Source organism: Phaseolus vulgaris, chromosome 3, assembly GCF_051622355.1.
Source record: "Phaseolus vulgaris cultivar YP4 chromosome 3, ASM5162235v1, whole genome shotgun sequence".
Taxonomy (NCBI): Eukaryota; Viridiplantae; Streptophyta; class Magnoliopsida; order Fabales; family Fabaceae; genus Phaseolus; species Phaseolus vulgaris.
The window spans coordinates 7,897,003-7,913,740 of record NC_143500.1 but is presented as its reverse complement, the minus strand read 5'-3'; the positions used below and the strand labels follow the sequence as shown (position 1 = coordinate 7,913,740).

Sequence of the window (16,738 nt, the reverse complement as noted above, 5' to 3'; positions counted from 1 at the left end):
GGAGTTGAGATTAATGATCATTTATAAACATTGAATTATTTTAAATTATTTTATTTAAAAGAAAAAAAGTAATCAATGTAACTGAAAATAATATTGTTTCCTTTTAATTAAGATTTTGTATTTTTTTTCAAAATTCTTGATTTCATCATTAAATAAAAAGGAGAGAAAGGAATATAATTATATTTTTATTATTATTTTAGTTTGATTTTAAAATTTTAATTAGATGAAGTTCATTATTTCATTAATTTATTGTTGTAATTTGATAATTAATACATGACAAAATCTGAAAAATATCACATTAACTAAGCATTTGTTACTACAGCCAAATTAATATATTTTTTAGAAAAAAAGTGCAAATGACCAATTTAATTTAATATAAATACTTTAAAAGGTCTATTACCTTTTTTGTTTCTTAATTTTAATTTTTTTATTTAATTAATCAAAATGTTAATTGATCTTAGTTTCTAAATATTTTCTTTATTAATATTTTTAATAAAATTGTTTTTTAATATTCTATCTTTAATCAATCATCAACGAGTTTGGTATCTTGCATGAGAATTGAAATCACAGTTTGTAGAAAAATACATGTGATTGGTCTATCAAACTTGTTAGATGATGTAACAAAACAAGTAATTAGAGTGCCAACAATATTATTAGTTGGAATAATAGATTATAAAAACTAAAAGTGTTAAAGGAGAAAAAAAAGTTTAGTGACTAAGATTAGTGAAATTTTGAATTAAGAAGTAAAACCAAATGAGCAATTGGTGAATTTAAAAAGGTTAAACCAAAAGTAAGAAAGGAAAAGAAGGATAAGAACGTATTTGATGAGATTTGTTTGGTGTGATAGATAATAGAGTGGAGCGTCGGCAGTGAGATTCTTTTCTTATGGAACGTAAAAGCTTAACAATTCTTTACGTGATTTCTTACTCATTTTCTTTTCTTTGGTTTGGTTTTGTTTATATGAAAGGAAGAGAAGTAGTTTTAAATAGAAAAATCTTATAAGACTGAATACAATAAAATACATTAATTTATAATTGTGATGTAATATCGTATATATTAGATATTTTACATCGATTAAAAATTAAAAAATTTCATAGTATATAACTGGGTGTAAACCTCACTTCATAAGATGGTTTTATAAGGTTGAATTATACTTAAAGTCCATTTATAATATGCTATCAGAGTCCTTTCGAGCTTATTCTAACAAGTGTTTGTTAGGCTTATTAGGTCACCCGCTATCGGACCGTTATCAGATCACTCATAATATATTATTCCATGCACGAGCTCTCACTCTCGACATGAGAGGGGTGTGTTTGATGGAAAAAAACGCACGCAAAAGCAACACACAATCATGAATCAACTGCAGAAAAATAAACGACACAAAATTTAACGCGGTTCGGTCGACAACTGCAATCTACATCCACACGAGCAACTATCATAAAAAGAACACATGATTAAGCTCACTCAACGGTGTTGGAGATTAATGTATTAAAAAATAAAAAAATTCATAATATATAAGTGGGTGTAAATTGTTTCTTTATTTAATTTGAACTGTGTATTAAATGTATGGAGTGAGAAGTCAACATCATCTCCTAGATCTTGCAAAAAATGTGTCATGGATTTAGTTGCATCACCATGTGAGGATGTGTGGGACCTATGACTTGTGTTACTTCCTACATACATGTGCCTATATTATGTGGTTGTTGTCTTCTGTTTGGTGGCCACTTACAGCACACAATGCCCTAGAATGCCATCCTCCAATGGCTGTATATGGTGTTAAAAAGAAGCATGTTTGGACATTTTTTTATCACAGATTCAACTCTAACATGACCAAACCAATATAAACATCCACCACACACACGTTACTTTCAACTCAACCATTAAAATAAAAAAATTATCATAGATATTTTTGTTGGTTGTTTCTTAATAATGAACTGTGTCATTTCCTACAAATGATCGATTTTAATATTAGTGTTAGGTTTTCAAAGAAATACACTAAAAAGGTGTAAAACTAATAAACTATGAATATACTCATATAAAATATTACAACATTATCTGTAACTCGAAATTGTAAGAGTGTTCTCAACTCAAAACTTATAAATTTTGTTTTTTATTGACTATTATTAACCCTTTTTTATTTCTATTTTAAACTCACACTTAGATTAGATTTCTATATATTTTTTATTATTCTTCTTATCCACTTTTATCTAATATAAAACTTATTTGGGAATCTATGTACATTTCAATTTGAATATAGAATATTTGTTTCTCTTTGCTCAGGGTTTCCAAATGAAATGTGTCCAAATTATTTCATGCAAATACAGTATTTGCCACTCATTTTTTCTATTTTGTTCACTAAAGTTATATGCAACTCTGTCCAACAAGTTAATTAAATTTTAGTGTTTTTAGTTTGGGTTACTTTCATTTTTGTTTAGCTTTATTTCTTTCTTCTTAATTTTATATTTTACTTTTCAATTATTTTCATTTTACAAATTTTATCATTTTTTAACTATTTAGAACTGATGGTTGGTGTTAAGATAATTTTAATGGGTTAAAAGGATATTTTAATATGTTAAAATATTCTTAATTTGGGTCTTTAAAGAATATAATAAATATTTTAATTGGTTATTTATCGAATAAATTTGTTAAAATCACTTAAAACTTAAAGTGGTTAGGTGAAGGATTTTTAATCTGTTAGAACTTGTTCTTAATAGATTGAAATTTCTTAAATTTTTAAGAGGTTTTTTGTGTATTAAGTTTTAACATATTAAAAATTTAAAATAATTCATTATTTTCATTTTAAGTGAAATTAATAAATTAAAATAAAGTTCTAATCCATTAAAATTAATAAATTCAATTTTTATAAAACTTTATTTTTTTATGATTTAGTGAGACTTTTTGAAACCTGTTTGAAAAAAAAAATCATAACCTTTGAGAGAAGTTCTTTACTGTGTGAAAAATCTGATTCTTGGAATAATCTTTTGAATTTTTTTATCACATACTCTTGGTTGAAGAATGTTTTCTTAAGTCATAACAATTCAAGTGTTACTATCCCTGTAAATCTTTTCAAGTTGGTTAGTCATTATACTAATTAAATTAAATTTTATTTTATAAACTAAAAAAATTATTAGTATAGTTCATATCATTAAAAAAAATTATAAATTAGTTTTTAAATTAATATCTAATTTAAATATTAATAATTTTTTAATCTATAAAATAATATTTAATTTATTCAATAGTAATCAATTAATTTTTAGTTAATAATTTTTTAATAATATACTAATTCTCTTTTCAGACAAATTTAATTGATTGATTTTGTTGTTTTTATGAACTATAAGTCTATCACTACAAGAAAATCATGAAATAGAAACCAATTTTTAGAGACCAAAATAATTAGTTATAATAGGAACTAAATTAGAGACCATTTTAGAAACTAAATGAAAAATTGGTTTCTAAATTAGTTTCTATTATTTTCTATTATTGTTAAATAGTTTCTAAATTGGTATCTAATTAACAACCAAGGTTTTTGCTACCAAATCTAGAAACTAAATAATTGGTAGTTAAAACCTTAGTTGCTAATTAGATACCAATTTAGAAACTATTTAACAATAATAGAAAATAATAGAAACTAATTTAGAAACCAAATTTCTTTTTAGTTTCTAAAATGGTCTCTAATTTAGTTACTATTGCAACTAATTATTTTGATTTTTACAAATTGGTTTCTATTTCATGATTTTATTGTAGTATATATATCAATTTTAATGTGTTGTTTATATTTTGAGTATATTTTAATAAGTTGATTTTTTTTAAAACTTCCTTCTAAGTTGGTTTTCAAAGAAATTTTTGAAACTTCAATTCAACATCTTAACTTGTTCTCTCTTTTCAACAATATTTATTGGACCTGTTTTGGTAATAGATATTTCCTTTAAATAATTAGAGAAAGAAAGGACAAACTTCATTATGCATTTGTCAATTAATGAAGTTGAGCAAAGCAAATGAAAGGGTAAATACTAAAGTATGAATTAAGAAATATTAATATAGGTTAGTGTGCAAAATTAGGCAAAGAAAAACTGCAACAAGACCGGATCAATAAAATATTCTACTACAACATGTGTGCCAGCTATTCTTATCTGTTTTTGGCTGAATAATTCAAAATTAAACTATTTTCTACTTTCAATAATTGGACTCGGTGTTTTAAAAGATTAAAAATAAATTCAATTATATTTTTATAGAACGGTTTTGTTTTTGAAAGTTTATACTTTGGAAAATAAAAAACTAAATTAAAAAGGTTATTATTATTATTATTACTATTATTATCTTTATTACTATTTTTTTCTCACTACTATTCTTATTATCATAATAATTATAGTAATAGTTATCGTCATGTTAAAATTATTACTATTGTGATCTTTTTCTTTGTATTTCTCTATTACTCATTTCATTTTATAATCATTACACTTTTAATTTTCCAAAAAAAATAATAATTATAAATTGACTTATATTCTCATTTTTTACTGAATGATTAATCTATTTCCTTTCTAACTTATCCTTACCTTTTTTTTATTTTTAAAATAATGTTTAGTAAAATTATTTTTTGAATTAAGATATTAATTATTGTGAAAATATGTGAAATACACAAAAAAAAATGATTAAATTGTGTATATAAAAACTTTGACAAAATTGTTTGCCCTATTACGTCTAATAGTGTAGAGTCTGATGCAACTTTAAACTAAGAGATGACCTGTTGTTAAAACTTTTCAAAAGATTTTGTTTGAAAAACTCTCATTCCTATGTTAGTTCAAATTTTAAATTTTGTAACATGTAATATATAAGATTTTAAGGGTAAGAAGGATTTACGTTGAAATTTTTTTATACATGTTCATTTGTAAATGCAAATTATATTTAGTTCTTGACCAACTTGGTTAAGTTTCATTAAGTAGGCTAATGCAGCAAAGATACATTTGGGTATTATTTTGACCCCAATCACCTTTGGTTTAAACAATTCAAGTATTATTTGATCATGCAACCACTCTTACTAAAAGTCTTGAGTATTGTTTGGAATGCAGTCATTTCTAACTACAACGGAGTATTCTTAGAACTCAATCTCTCCTTGCTAAATCCATGAGTATTGTTTGGAACTTATAACTTCTTGGCTAAACACGAGTATTGTTAGAAAAAAAAAAACATTGTTGACTATGGGTCTGGTGAATAAAGGAAGTGATATAAAAGATCACAACTTTTTGCTCACTATAGGTGGAGAAAACGTGTCTTTCAATGAATACAAGATTTAAACACTTTACTAGTTTGCTATTCAAACACGTACAATATTCTTGTGAAGTTGTCAATGTTGAACTTGAAGCTTTGATGTGTCCAAATCCACGAAGATTGCTTGAAGACTAGGTTGCTGCTTGTGGGCATGGGTTCTGGGTAGATTAGAATTTGTCAATCCACTCTTAGCTTAATCCAAAACTGAATCAACCAAGTTCTTTAAAAGAAAAGTGTTTTTCAAAAGTAAGTGAAAAATATAACTTGTTGATTTGTCGTTTCAATAAGTTCTTTTACACTTGGTGGTTTTGGAAAAGATTTGAAAAAACTGAAATTGGCTGGTCTCACAGTCAAAGCCAATTCAATCGATTGATTCGTACTTTTCAATCGATTGTTTTTTAAAAACCTAACAAAAGTGGTTAAATATGTTTTTGCTTGATTCAAATATGTTTTGGCCCCTGATTGAAAGTCTAAAACGACTATTTTTTAGGCTATATAACTTGTTTTTAAATCTCTAATTAGAGAGAGATCAGATTACAAAAGATTAAAAAGTTTTCCAAAGATTGTAAGATTTCTTAAAGCTTTGAATTGGTTAAGATTGGAATAGGATCTGCTGTATTCGTTTTGTATCAGGTGTGATCCTTCCTGTTTTTACTTGTGTTTCAATTCATATTTCTAAAATTGTAAGATACTGGTGTCTACAGTTAGAGAGTGTTCTGACTTGTAGTGTTTATGTTTCAAAGAGGGTGAGTATTCTTGATGGGTTCAAGATCACCTCTTTGGTGTTTGTGTTGTGTAATTTGTGGTTGATTACTTAGTGAAATACTCAGGGGTTTCTGGGGATTGGATGTAACTCAGGTTAAGAGTGAACTGGTATAAACTTTGTGTGTTGAATCTCTCTATCCCTCACTGTTATTAAAACTGTTTAATATGTGTTTTTGCAAAGTGCTGATAAAAACAATCGGTTGATTCCCATAAACAATTGATTGATTTTCTGGAATCAAATTAAAACAGTTTTGTTTTTTGGTTGATCTGATCGCTTCTTCTATGATTCTGCATTAATCTTCATTCTTGTCTAGAATTTTCGAAAATCTTTCATTAAACAATTCAATTTGTGATTGGAAATTGTTTTTATTCTTATATTCTTATTCTATATTATTGGAAATTTTGTTAAAGTTTATCATAAACACATTTCAGAGTAGCAACACATAAAACATATACAATTTATCAATAACCTTACTAAAGAAGACTTAAAATTTTAACCAAAAACTTATCAAAGTAAGTTAAAGAAAGTTATAGGTTTAAACAATTGTAAAATATGCTGTGCATATTCTCAACTCAAATAAAACTATCTCGTCGTAACTTCTTTTGAATATAAATAATTTTCACGAGATTAAATAAACTATGTATAAACTCTTTCGGAACTACTTTTATTTCTATAAGTTGTTAAATTTGATCAAATTAAAATGTTAATTTCAATTACTTGGTACATATATTATGACTATGTTCAAATAGTAGATAATAAAATTGAAATTAGTTTTGAACAATTTTTTTGCTTGAGTCCTTTAATTTAGTTCAATATGAAAAACATAATCCCACGCTGCCTAATGCACAATGATAGTCCATCACGAGGTTCATCTTTTCTTTTCCTTTTTTAATTTTCTAGTTATCTGGACTGAATATTGTATATTAGAATAAATTTAAATATTATAATCATAAAGAAGATTTAAAATTAATTTACATTTTCGATGGGTTCCATTACGTTATAATATAGTGAATGTCAAATAATAATAAATAATACTTTAATGTATAGAAACGATAATTATAGAATATGACTCTAAAATAATAAGTTTATATGAATGTTTTATACAAATTAACTGCAATATTTTTATATGTTTATAAAATAATTTTCTTTTGAAAAAATACTGTACCAGTATTAGGGGTGGCGAAGCGGGCCAGCCCGCCCGCACTTGGCCCGCAAAAATGCAGAGTGGGTTGGTCCGCCCCGCAAAGTTATTGCGGGTTAGAATTACCCGCAAAGAGCTGGCATGCGGGTTTGTAGGTCAGCCTGCGTTTTTTTTTAAAAATTAAATATTTTTTTTTTTTTACATTTTGTTCTTAAAAAATTGTCAAATTAAACCTATATATTTGTTACTATCAAATCCAATTTTTTTTTCTTCCTTTCAAACATAGTCAAACATCAAAAAATTAAACATTAAGATAAATATCAAATATCACTATTCTTCTACTTCCAAAACATTAAACATAAACATAAACATAAACATTAATTAAAAAACATTAAACATAAACATTATTGACATTCTCCCATTTCAATAACATTGGATGTCGCTTTAGAAGAACTTTCATTCATTTTTTCATAATTATAATCTTCTTCGTCATCTGCACACATTAAAACAATGACATTTTTTTTTCTTGCGGGTTAGCGGGGCAGCTCGCCCCACCCCACTGCTGGCCCGTGCGGGCCGCGGGCTAATGCGGGGCGAGCTAATGTGGGTTAGCAGATTGGAAAGGTTAGCCCGCCCCGCGTTTTTTACCTGCGGGCCGCGGGTCAGCCCGCATGACCCGCCCCGCTTTGCCATCCCTAACCTATCAGCCTGCTATACCCAACGACTAAAATTACCTAAATTGGCCCAACAAATTTTGAAAATGTATTATAAACCCATGACTGTTTCTTCCTGCACCTCCGTATGTTGTTCTCTCAATCCATAAATTTTCATTTTACCAAAAATATTCTTTTGTAATATTTTGAATTATATAATCCATAAGTCTTTTGTTAAATTCGTAATTAACTTTCGGACTACATAATTCGGAAGTCGTATTTCATATGCATAATTATTTTTTGATTACATAATCTTGAAGTCTTTTTTAGCTTCTGGATTATGTATTCCAAAAGTCTTTTTTCAAATGCATGTTCGGATTACATAATCCAAAAGCTACTCTATGGGAGTGACACAAGAAAGATAAAAAGGTATTTTCATATTTTATATGGGGTGACAGAAGAACATATAGAGGTGCAGGAAGAAATAGTCTAAACTCGTTACTATAACCTATACCAAAATCACACATGTACATTCAACTACTTTTAGGTTGTTTCTTCTTGCACCTCCGTAGCTTCTTCCGGTACTCCATAGGTTAGGCTAAAAAGACTATTTTATCTTTAATTTTTTTTTAAATTCTATAATCTGAAAATGTATTTTTTTTTCTATTTACACCTCTAGATTGTAGCACGTGAAAGGTATTTCCATATCCAAAATACCTTAGGGATTATACAATCCATAATTTTTTTTCTTTAAGAAAATATATTATGGATTACAAAATTCAAAAGGTATTTCTGAATTCGGAAATACCTTCTGAATTCTATGATCCAGAAATACTTTTGGATTTCATAAGTCAAAATGTATTTTTTTTAAAATCATTATGGAATATAGAATCCAGACCGAAAATATCATCCAGATTTCATAATCCATAGTTTTCCTAGATCATCCATTTCGAAATGAAAAATATCAATAAAACAAAGGGTACTTTTGGTATTTTAAGAAGTACGAGATGTAACAAGACATGGAGATGCAGGAAGAAAAAAATATATTTTAGAATCAAACATCTTAATTATGACATTGCTAGTTATTTTAAAAACATTATTCGTCCCCTCGTAAATGAATCTTCGAGCTAAATGCTTGTCGAATTTGGGCTATCAAACATGGATAAAGAAATTAGGCCTCTTCCTTTTGCACCCATCACTTAAATGTGCACGCCATGGGGCTCTGAAATGATGGGAAGAATACCCTCACATCAATTTATATATAACCCTACCTTTCATTTATCTTCCCCTTTTATTCTTCCTCCATCGCTGGTGCACCCCTTTCTTATCATGCTTAAGTGTGAGAGTCCTTGCCAGGCCATTATTGCCCTCCTAAGAATCATCGCCAATTTCAACGCACCATTGCCACTATAGAACAAGTTCCTTTTTTTTGTTTTTTATTTCATTTTTTCTAGTATTGCAAGATTTGATCTGAAACATATTTGATGTTTCTAATATATTCTAGATTGAGCATTTAAAATGTATTTTGGCAGACATTGATGGTGTTAGTACGTAGAAGAGATAGGGAACAAGTTACCACTACACCCAATGTGAATGTATTGCTAGTAGTTGCAAGATTTGTTCGCATCCCTTATTTGTTCGCATCCCTTATTATACGTCCCTTCTAGTGAGTAACACTAACCATGTTGCCATACGACTTTGGAAGAGTGAGGATCAAGGCGAATTAAAGTTGGTATCTCATGAACATGAGTTAAGTAAGTTTGGATCCCTCATCCCCAAAATGAGCACCACGATGCTTAACATTGAGTTGTTGCCACTCTGCAACATTAGTTATGAGACCGCTGATAAGAGTCTTATTTCAGCCTTTATAAAAAGATGACACTGCAACACCAACATTTTCCACCTTGTTTTGGGTGAGATGACTATCACATTGGAGGATGGGTCTCCAACGTTGTATCTCCGGAACACTTTTGTTCTTAAGTGACGTTGAATTTCACATCAGTGTCATCAATGTTGGTTGAACTCCTTGGGATGGAGTTTGATAATGGCACAACAAAGTTGAGACAATGTTGTGATGCTCACGTCAGATTGAGTTGGTTACTGAGGTGTACGAGGAGTGCATTGTTCACCAGAGATGGGAGTACATAACTCAGTCTTATTTGTTGCACCTTGTTGGATGCACAATATCTATAGATAAAAGTGTAACATTTGTGAGCGTGTCGTACTTATCTCTTTTTAGTAAATTGAGGATGTATGGTGGGTATTTATGGAGAGCAGTCGCACTCACCCAAATGTTTAACCAGCTAGGGGATGCTTCCTTTTCCCAAACGAAGCATTTCAAAGGTCATGCCACACTTTTATAGGTAAATAATATACATTATTTGAAAACCTTAGATTTATTCTCAGTTGAACATATCAATAATGTTTTGATCATGATGAAACATGTGTGGATATATGAGTACTTTCCAATGGTGAGAATGAGATATGAATCCCACATATGAGGAGAATGTCTCTTGGGCATCATGTGATGTTACCGGATGCCATATCTACATAGTTAACGATGTGTGCGTCCAAATAGATGGTGTTACCCATGTTGGGGTGACCTGGACTCCTTACGATGACCATGGTCCAAGTAGGCTGTTTTAGGCAATACCTTGTTCTCGGGATATATCTCTATCGGAACCTACTCAAATTTGGGTAGGAGTAGACAGTTCCTCGGCCTCCCCCATTTAATATTTATGAGTTAGTTAATTAATTAATACATCAAACTTATTTAATTGAAGGGTGCATATAATTTGAGCATCTTCTTACCCCGTCTTCTTTCCTTTAAAATTCTAATATTCAAATATCATGTTCTAATTTTCTTTTCCTCTTGAGACGTATCATGTTTGATTTATCCAACTGTTTTCATCCATGTGATAAAAAGCTAAAATGATTTTGCTTGTGAACATCCTACATAGATGAATATTGTATTATTTAAACGCAGAGATAAAAAAAACACATATCTTTTTAATTTTTTTTGCAATTTTATCATATATTATAGAAAGAGGATATAAAAACATAAATGTTACAATTTCAAATATGTTAAGATAAGATTAGTAAGATTAATTATTATATTTAATATATTGTTCAACACAAATTTTATCATAACTTTTTTATTAAAAAACGATCTGATTTAAAAAAATATTTAATGAAGAGAAAAATGTATTTAAAGTGTTTTTAACCTTAATCTCTAAGATTTAGATGAACCGATCAGTACATTATAATAAATAACTTTTTTTTAGTGAAAATAAAATAATTTCCATATAAAGCTGATATAATAATTAATTTTTAATTTGTATGTTCCATATAATAGAATTAGGAACAATTGCATAAACCACTTTTATTTTTTGCATTTTATTCCCAGAAGAGGAACATCTTACTATACTAGTCCTGTAGATCTGTGATACATTGTCATATAATAATTGAATAATTCCCCATTTTGTAGTCATTTTCATTTTTTTCTTTTTTATTCTTGGGTCACCATCATGACATTATTGTTTCGTTACAACTATTTTAATTTTTTACAACATACTCTTGCTATATATCATAAGACCAAAACATTCCTAAATTACTCTAAGCAATCGAAATATGATTAAAAATATACGTAGCCATTCAAATATACGAAGTTTCATTTCCAATTTAATATATATATGTTAGAGTATGTTGTCTAAGTAAAGCATAGAACAGGAAATAATGGAGGTTGTTCCAGTTCCATTTGCATTGTTAAATTTCTGGTCTGCATATTGCTTTATATTCACAGTTTCATCTTTGTTCTTTTGCAGAACTACCTTCTCATCGCTACTTTGATCAGCACAAGTCTTGTATTTGCTTGCTACATTGTTCTCATGGTACTTTATCTTAATTACAATATATATTCTCCTGGTACTTCATATTTCATAAAATTTCATGCCAATTTGAAAAATATAAAATTTATTTTGAAAAAAAAGCTTCACAAAAAGTCATGGCTCAGTATCTTCCTTCACCTTATCAATGATAAAATGAATATGTTGAATATGCTTTCAGTGATTTATAAAAGTGATGGTTATTGATCATTGCTATAAAGGATATTGTCAGAAAAATCATACACTATTCAATGAGTTTTCTTCATGTTGTTCAAAATTCTGCTAAACCAGATAGCTTTTCTCATATAGTATCTAAGCAGTTGTATTATATTACACTTCCTTTTCTTTCTACATGATCAATCTTACCTTTTAAGAAAAGCAATTATTTAACATATTTCAAGTCTTTTACATAAGTTTCTTAAAAATCACATTTAGTAAGTCACCGATAAGCACCGATAGGACTGGCCTAGAGTATTTGAGGTCGTAGTAGGAGTAACTCGACTTCATTATAAAAAATTAATCTTAAGATAATACGATTTTAATGTATTATCTTAATATGATTTCAATATAATTAAAATAACACAATTTTAATGTATTTGAATTGAAGTTGTGTTACATCAACGACACCTACGCCCTCAACCCGTTCTAAAAAAATAGGATTTCGCGTAATAAGTTTTTGATATTCGGCAATACTTGTTAAAAAATAATCGCAGAAATCAGAACATTTATTTACCTTAACAAGACTTCAGTATAATCAAAATTTAATTGAAATTGTGTCACTATTATAAGAAAATCATGAAATATATAGAAATCAATTTTTAGAAATCAAAATAATTAGTTGCTAAAAAAAATATAACTAAATTAGATATTATTTTAAAAATTAAAAAAAAAATAGTTTCTAAATTAGTTTCTATTATTGTTAAATAGTTTCTAAATTGATATCTAATTAGCAATCAAGGATTTAGAGACCAAATTTAAAAATCATCTAACAATAATAAAAACTAATTTAGAAACCAAAAATTATTTTTAGTCACTATAGCTACTATTATTTTTTGTCTCTAAAATTGATTTATATTTCATGATTTTCTTGTAATAATATATATATATATATATATATATATATATAACTATTAGCATAATTATACAACTAAAATTGGATTTACCTAAATTTTAAATTTTAAAGACTAAAAACAAAATTAAGTCATTTTTTATTTATATGTTTTAGATGTTATTTATGATAACTTATCTGACATGGATCATTAGCTAATTCATTCATATTTTAATTTTTTTTTGTGTGTGTTAAACTTCTTGTAATAGGTGGGAGAAACATGTTCTCGAGACATTAATGATTGTGACATGGGATTGCAGTGCATAGAATGCAACTCGAAAAATCGGTGTACACGTATTCAAACTATAAGTCCTATTTTAAGGGTCTTTATTAGCCCTTGCCATGTTCATCAACCTCTCTTATACCTCTTAATAAATTTTGTATAAGAGTATATATGGTGAATGATGTCTAGGTGAAGGATCTTCCATTTAATCAATACTCATGGCTTACAACTCATAACTCATTTGCATGGAGGGGAGTAAATTCAAGTATTGGTTTTCCAATTTTGGCCATCATCAACCAAGAAGATTCCATTACAGATCAACTCAAGGTATGCAACAAAGTTGCATTTCAATTTTTTCATTAAAGATGAAGTAAATGTGAGAAACAATATTTTTTTTATAAGTAATAAAAAACAAAATAAATGAGAGTATTAAAAGTGTTTCAACCCATTACAAAAAGTTTTAATGTATTTTAGTCGCCTAACAATCTTGAACCAATAACAAACTCTTCCACAATTTAACTTTTTCTTTGTGCATATCCTAATAGTTCCTCAAAACACTCACAAGCATCAAAACCAGATTAAACCCCAAAAAACATAAAATCCTTTTATAATGCTTTACAACATGGTAACAAAAAAAATTAAAAGAGTTAATTTCTTTTTTTTTTTTATGCCTATAGTATCTACATTAAGATCCCTTCATTCCAGAGAGAAAACATATCAGTATGAAGTTTGTACTTCTGTTGCAGTTCCTATTTGATTTCATTAATCATCACAGGATCCTTTTACAACATAATATTTTCTTGCTATGAGTGTTCAAGTCACCTTCATATTACCCACAACATAAAATCATGAATCTAGACTTGATGGTCTGATGATGTTAACTTAACATTTGGATGCAAGTAATAGGGTTTAAACACCAGTCAGAATAAGAGAATGAAACCCATGAGAATTTAGCATTTAATCATGTCCATGTTTTTACCTGAACCATCAGGAAAATTTGTTGATTATCTGGTATGTGTTTATTAAAAATGACATTGTTTCTTAAAGTCCAGATGTTCCAAACCGTGACAATTCATATGTTTTTCAAAATGTGAGAAACAATATGATTTTTAAGATGAATATCGTTTAAAATTTTCAAGACAACTGCATATGCTTATAGTATTTGGTAGACAATTTTTGTTGCAGAATGGTGTAAGAGGATTAATGTTGGACATGGATGATTACAAAGATGACATTTGGCTATGTCAAGGGATGTGCTCTAGATATACAGCTTTTGTAAGGCTTTTGTAAAAGTTTCTAAATCAAAGTTAAAGTGTGTTAGTTTTGTTTGATTTGGTATGTGTTTATTTGACATTCTTAAGGATCCTATAATTTTGAAATACGAGGTATGATTTAACAGCAACCTGCCATTCATGTTCTAAAAGAGATAAGGACATTCCTTGTAACACATCCAACACAAATCATCACCATATTCATTGAGGATCGTGTAACATCACGAAATGGTGTGAATAAAGTGTTTAATGCAGCTGGGCTGAGGAAATTTTGGTTTCCTGTGTCGAAAATGCCCAAAAATGGTGGTGATTGGCCAATAGTCAAAGATATGATACGCAGGAATCATAGGTTAATTGTGTTCACTTCAAATGCTACTAAGGAGACTTACCAAAGAATTGCTTTTGTGTGGAATTATGTTGTAGAAAATCATTGTGAGTCTCATACCATTCTTTCTAGGTCAAATCTATATGAAATGGGTCTAATAATTTATACATTTTTTTTATGTAGATGGACATGATGGCATGAAGGGAGGTTCTTGTTCAAATCGAGTTGAATCATTTCCAATGAACTCAACAACAAAGTCATTGGTCTTGATGAACTACTTTCGAAATGTCCAAAATTCTAAAGAAACATGTAGGGATAACTCATCTCCTTTGATTACCATGATGAATATGTGCTTCATAGCTGCAGGTAATCGATGGCCTAATTATGTTGCTGTTGACTTTTACAAGGTAAAATTTTCATAACACTTTGAAAACCATTTCATGTTCATGTTCAATATATATTATTCAACGGAGCTTATGTGGGTGAAACATATAGAGAAGCGATGGTGGAGGAGCTCCAGAAGCATTAGATGTGGCAAATAAAAACTTGTTTCAGACATGAGAAAAGAAGCTAGTTGCAATCATCTTGGGATTTTTGTTGGATATGATGAAGATATCATACTTAATAACTAGAAAGCTTGTCTATTTCCACTTCACACACAAATTAATGTTATAGTTGAAACTTGCTTAAAAGATTTTTTTTTTTATAAAAGACTATCTGATGGGTGTGAATTTTCTATGATAATTTTGCTATGTTCCCATTAATTAATTAATTATGATATTATTTTATGTTTGCTAAAGTTAATCATTAAAAATTAATCATTTTTATGAGTAACTAACATTTTATAATTTCTAAAGAAGGAATGTTTTAGTCCAAAAAAAATAGCAAACAAGTTTAAGTTGTTAAATTGAGTTAAAAAAAAAAAAGACTTCTTCAAATGCTTAAGGAAAAAAAATTGTTGAACAAGTTTCTAGATGCCAAATCATAGTTCTGCAAAGTAAATTTTCAAATTTTTCAAAAGATAACTTTTACTAGTTTAGAAAGATATAGTTAGATTAGTAAAAATGAGTAAAGGTGATCTTGGATTTAATCCAAATCCAATTCAAATCTAAATATTGGAATAAGATATAAAATTTATATTTATATTTTTTAAAAATAATTTGGATTTTATAAATTCAAATCTAAATATTTGGATTGAATTTTAAATCTGAATCCATATTTTTATAAATTTCTATAATATTAAAAAAATTAGTAGTATAATGTAATTTTTTTTTTTTTGTGTGTGTTATAAAGGGTAATTATTATCATAGAGAAGTCTTCTTCTATCTATTGTATGTTCACATTCAAGTTAAAGATGTATTAAATGTTTTTCATACATCATTGTATATCTCTTGTTCAATGACATAACTTATGAGGTATAGGTTAACTAATTTTTATCCAACTTAGAGTAAAACATAACAACCTACAAGATTGATAGTCCTCATTAGAAAAATTATTAGCATGAACTAACTTTAACACATTCTTAAATTTTCTTTTGATATATAATAATATTTACTAGATCCTCTAATATTAGAGATGGAAGAAAGAAACATTATCTACTTCCATTGAATAAACATATATAATATTTGAGATATATCATGAAATAATAAATATTAAAATAATAAAAATGATTACAATTAGAAAAAAAAACAAATATTAAAGTAATTTACATATTTTCTGGACTTTAGTCATCCAATTATGTATTATATTTTAATTCAAAATCATGCTAAAGTTTAATTGTGTTTGTGAAGTGAAGATAATTCCTAAATAATCCTGTATCTAAATTATTTGTTTGATATTTAATTATTACAAGAAAATTATTATAAATAAATTAATTTTAGAAATCAAACTAATTTGTTACTATGTTAATTAAATTAGATACCATCTTATAAACTAAAAAATTATTAGTATTTAAATTAGTTTTTATTATTAATAAATAATTTTTAAATTAGTATTTAATTAGCTAGTAAAGTTTTAATTACTAATTTTAGAATCTAAACAATTGGTAACTAAATAGATACCAATTTAGAAAATATTTATAAATAATAAAAATTAATTTAAAT

General features: G+C 27.7%; 1 protein-coding gene across 1 annotated transcript; it reads left to right on the top strand.

The window, feature by feature from the left end:
- Nucleotides 1-11,558: 11,558 nt before the first annotated feature.
- On the top strand, nt 11,559-15,328 carry LOC137805786 (PI-PLC X domain-containing protein At5g67130). Its single transcript, XM_068605710.2, has 8 exons — nt 11,559-11,566; nt 11,650-11,715; nt 13,027-13,140; nt 13,230-13,367; nt 14,226-14,315; nt 14,440-14,743; nt 14,820-15,043; nt 15,132-15,328. The coding sequence occupies exons 1-8, from the start codon at nt 11,561-11,563 to the stop codon at nt 15,195-15,197; spliced, it is 1,008 nt and encodes a 335-aa protein (XP_068461811.1). The 5' UTR covers nt 11,559-11,560; the 3' UTR covers nt 15,198-15,328.
- The last annotated feature ends 1,410 nt before the right edge of the window (nt 15,329-16,738 follow it).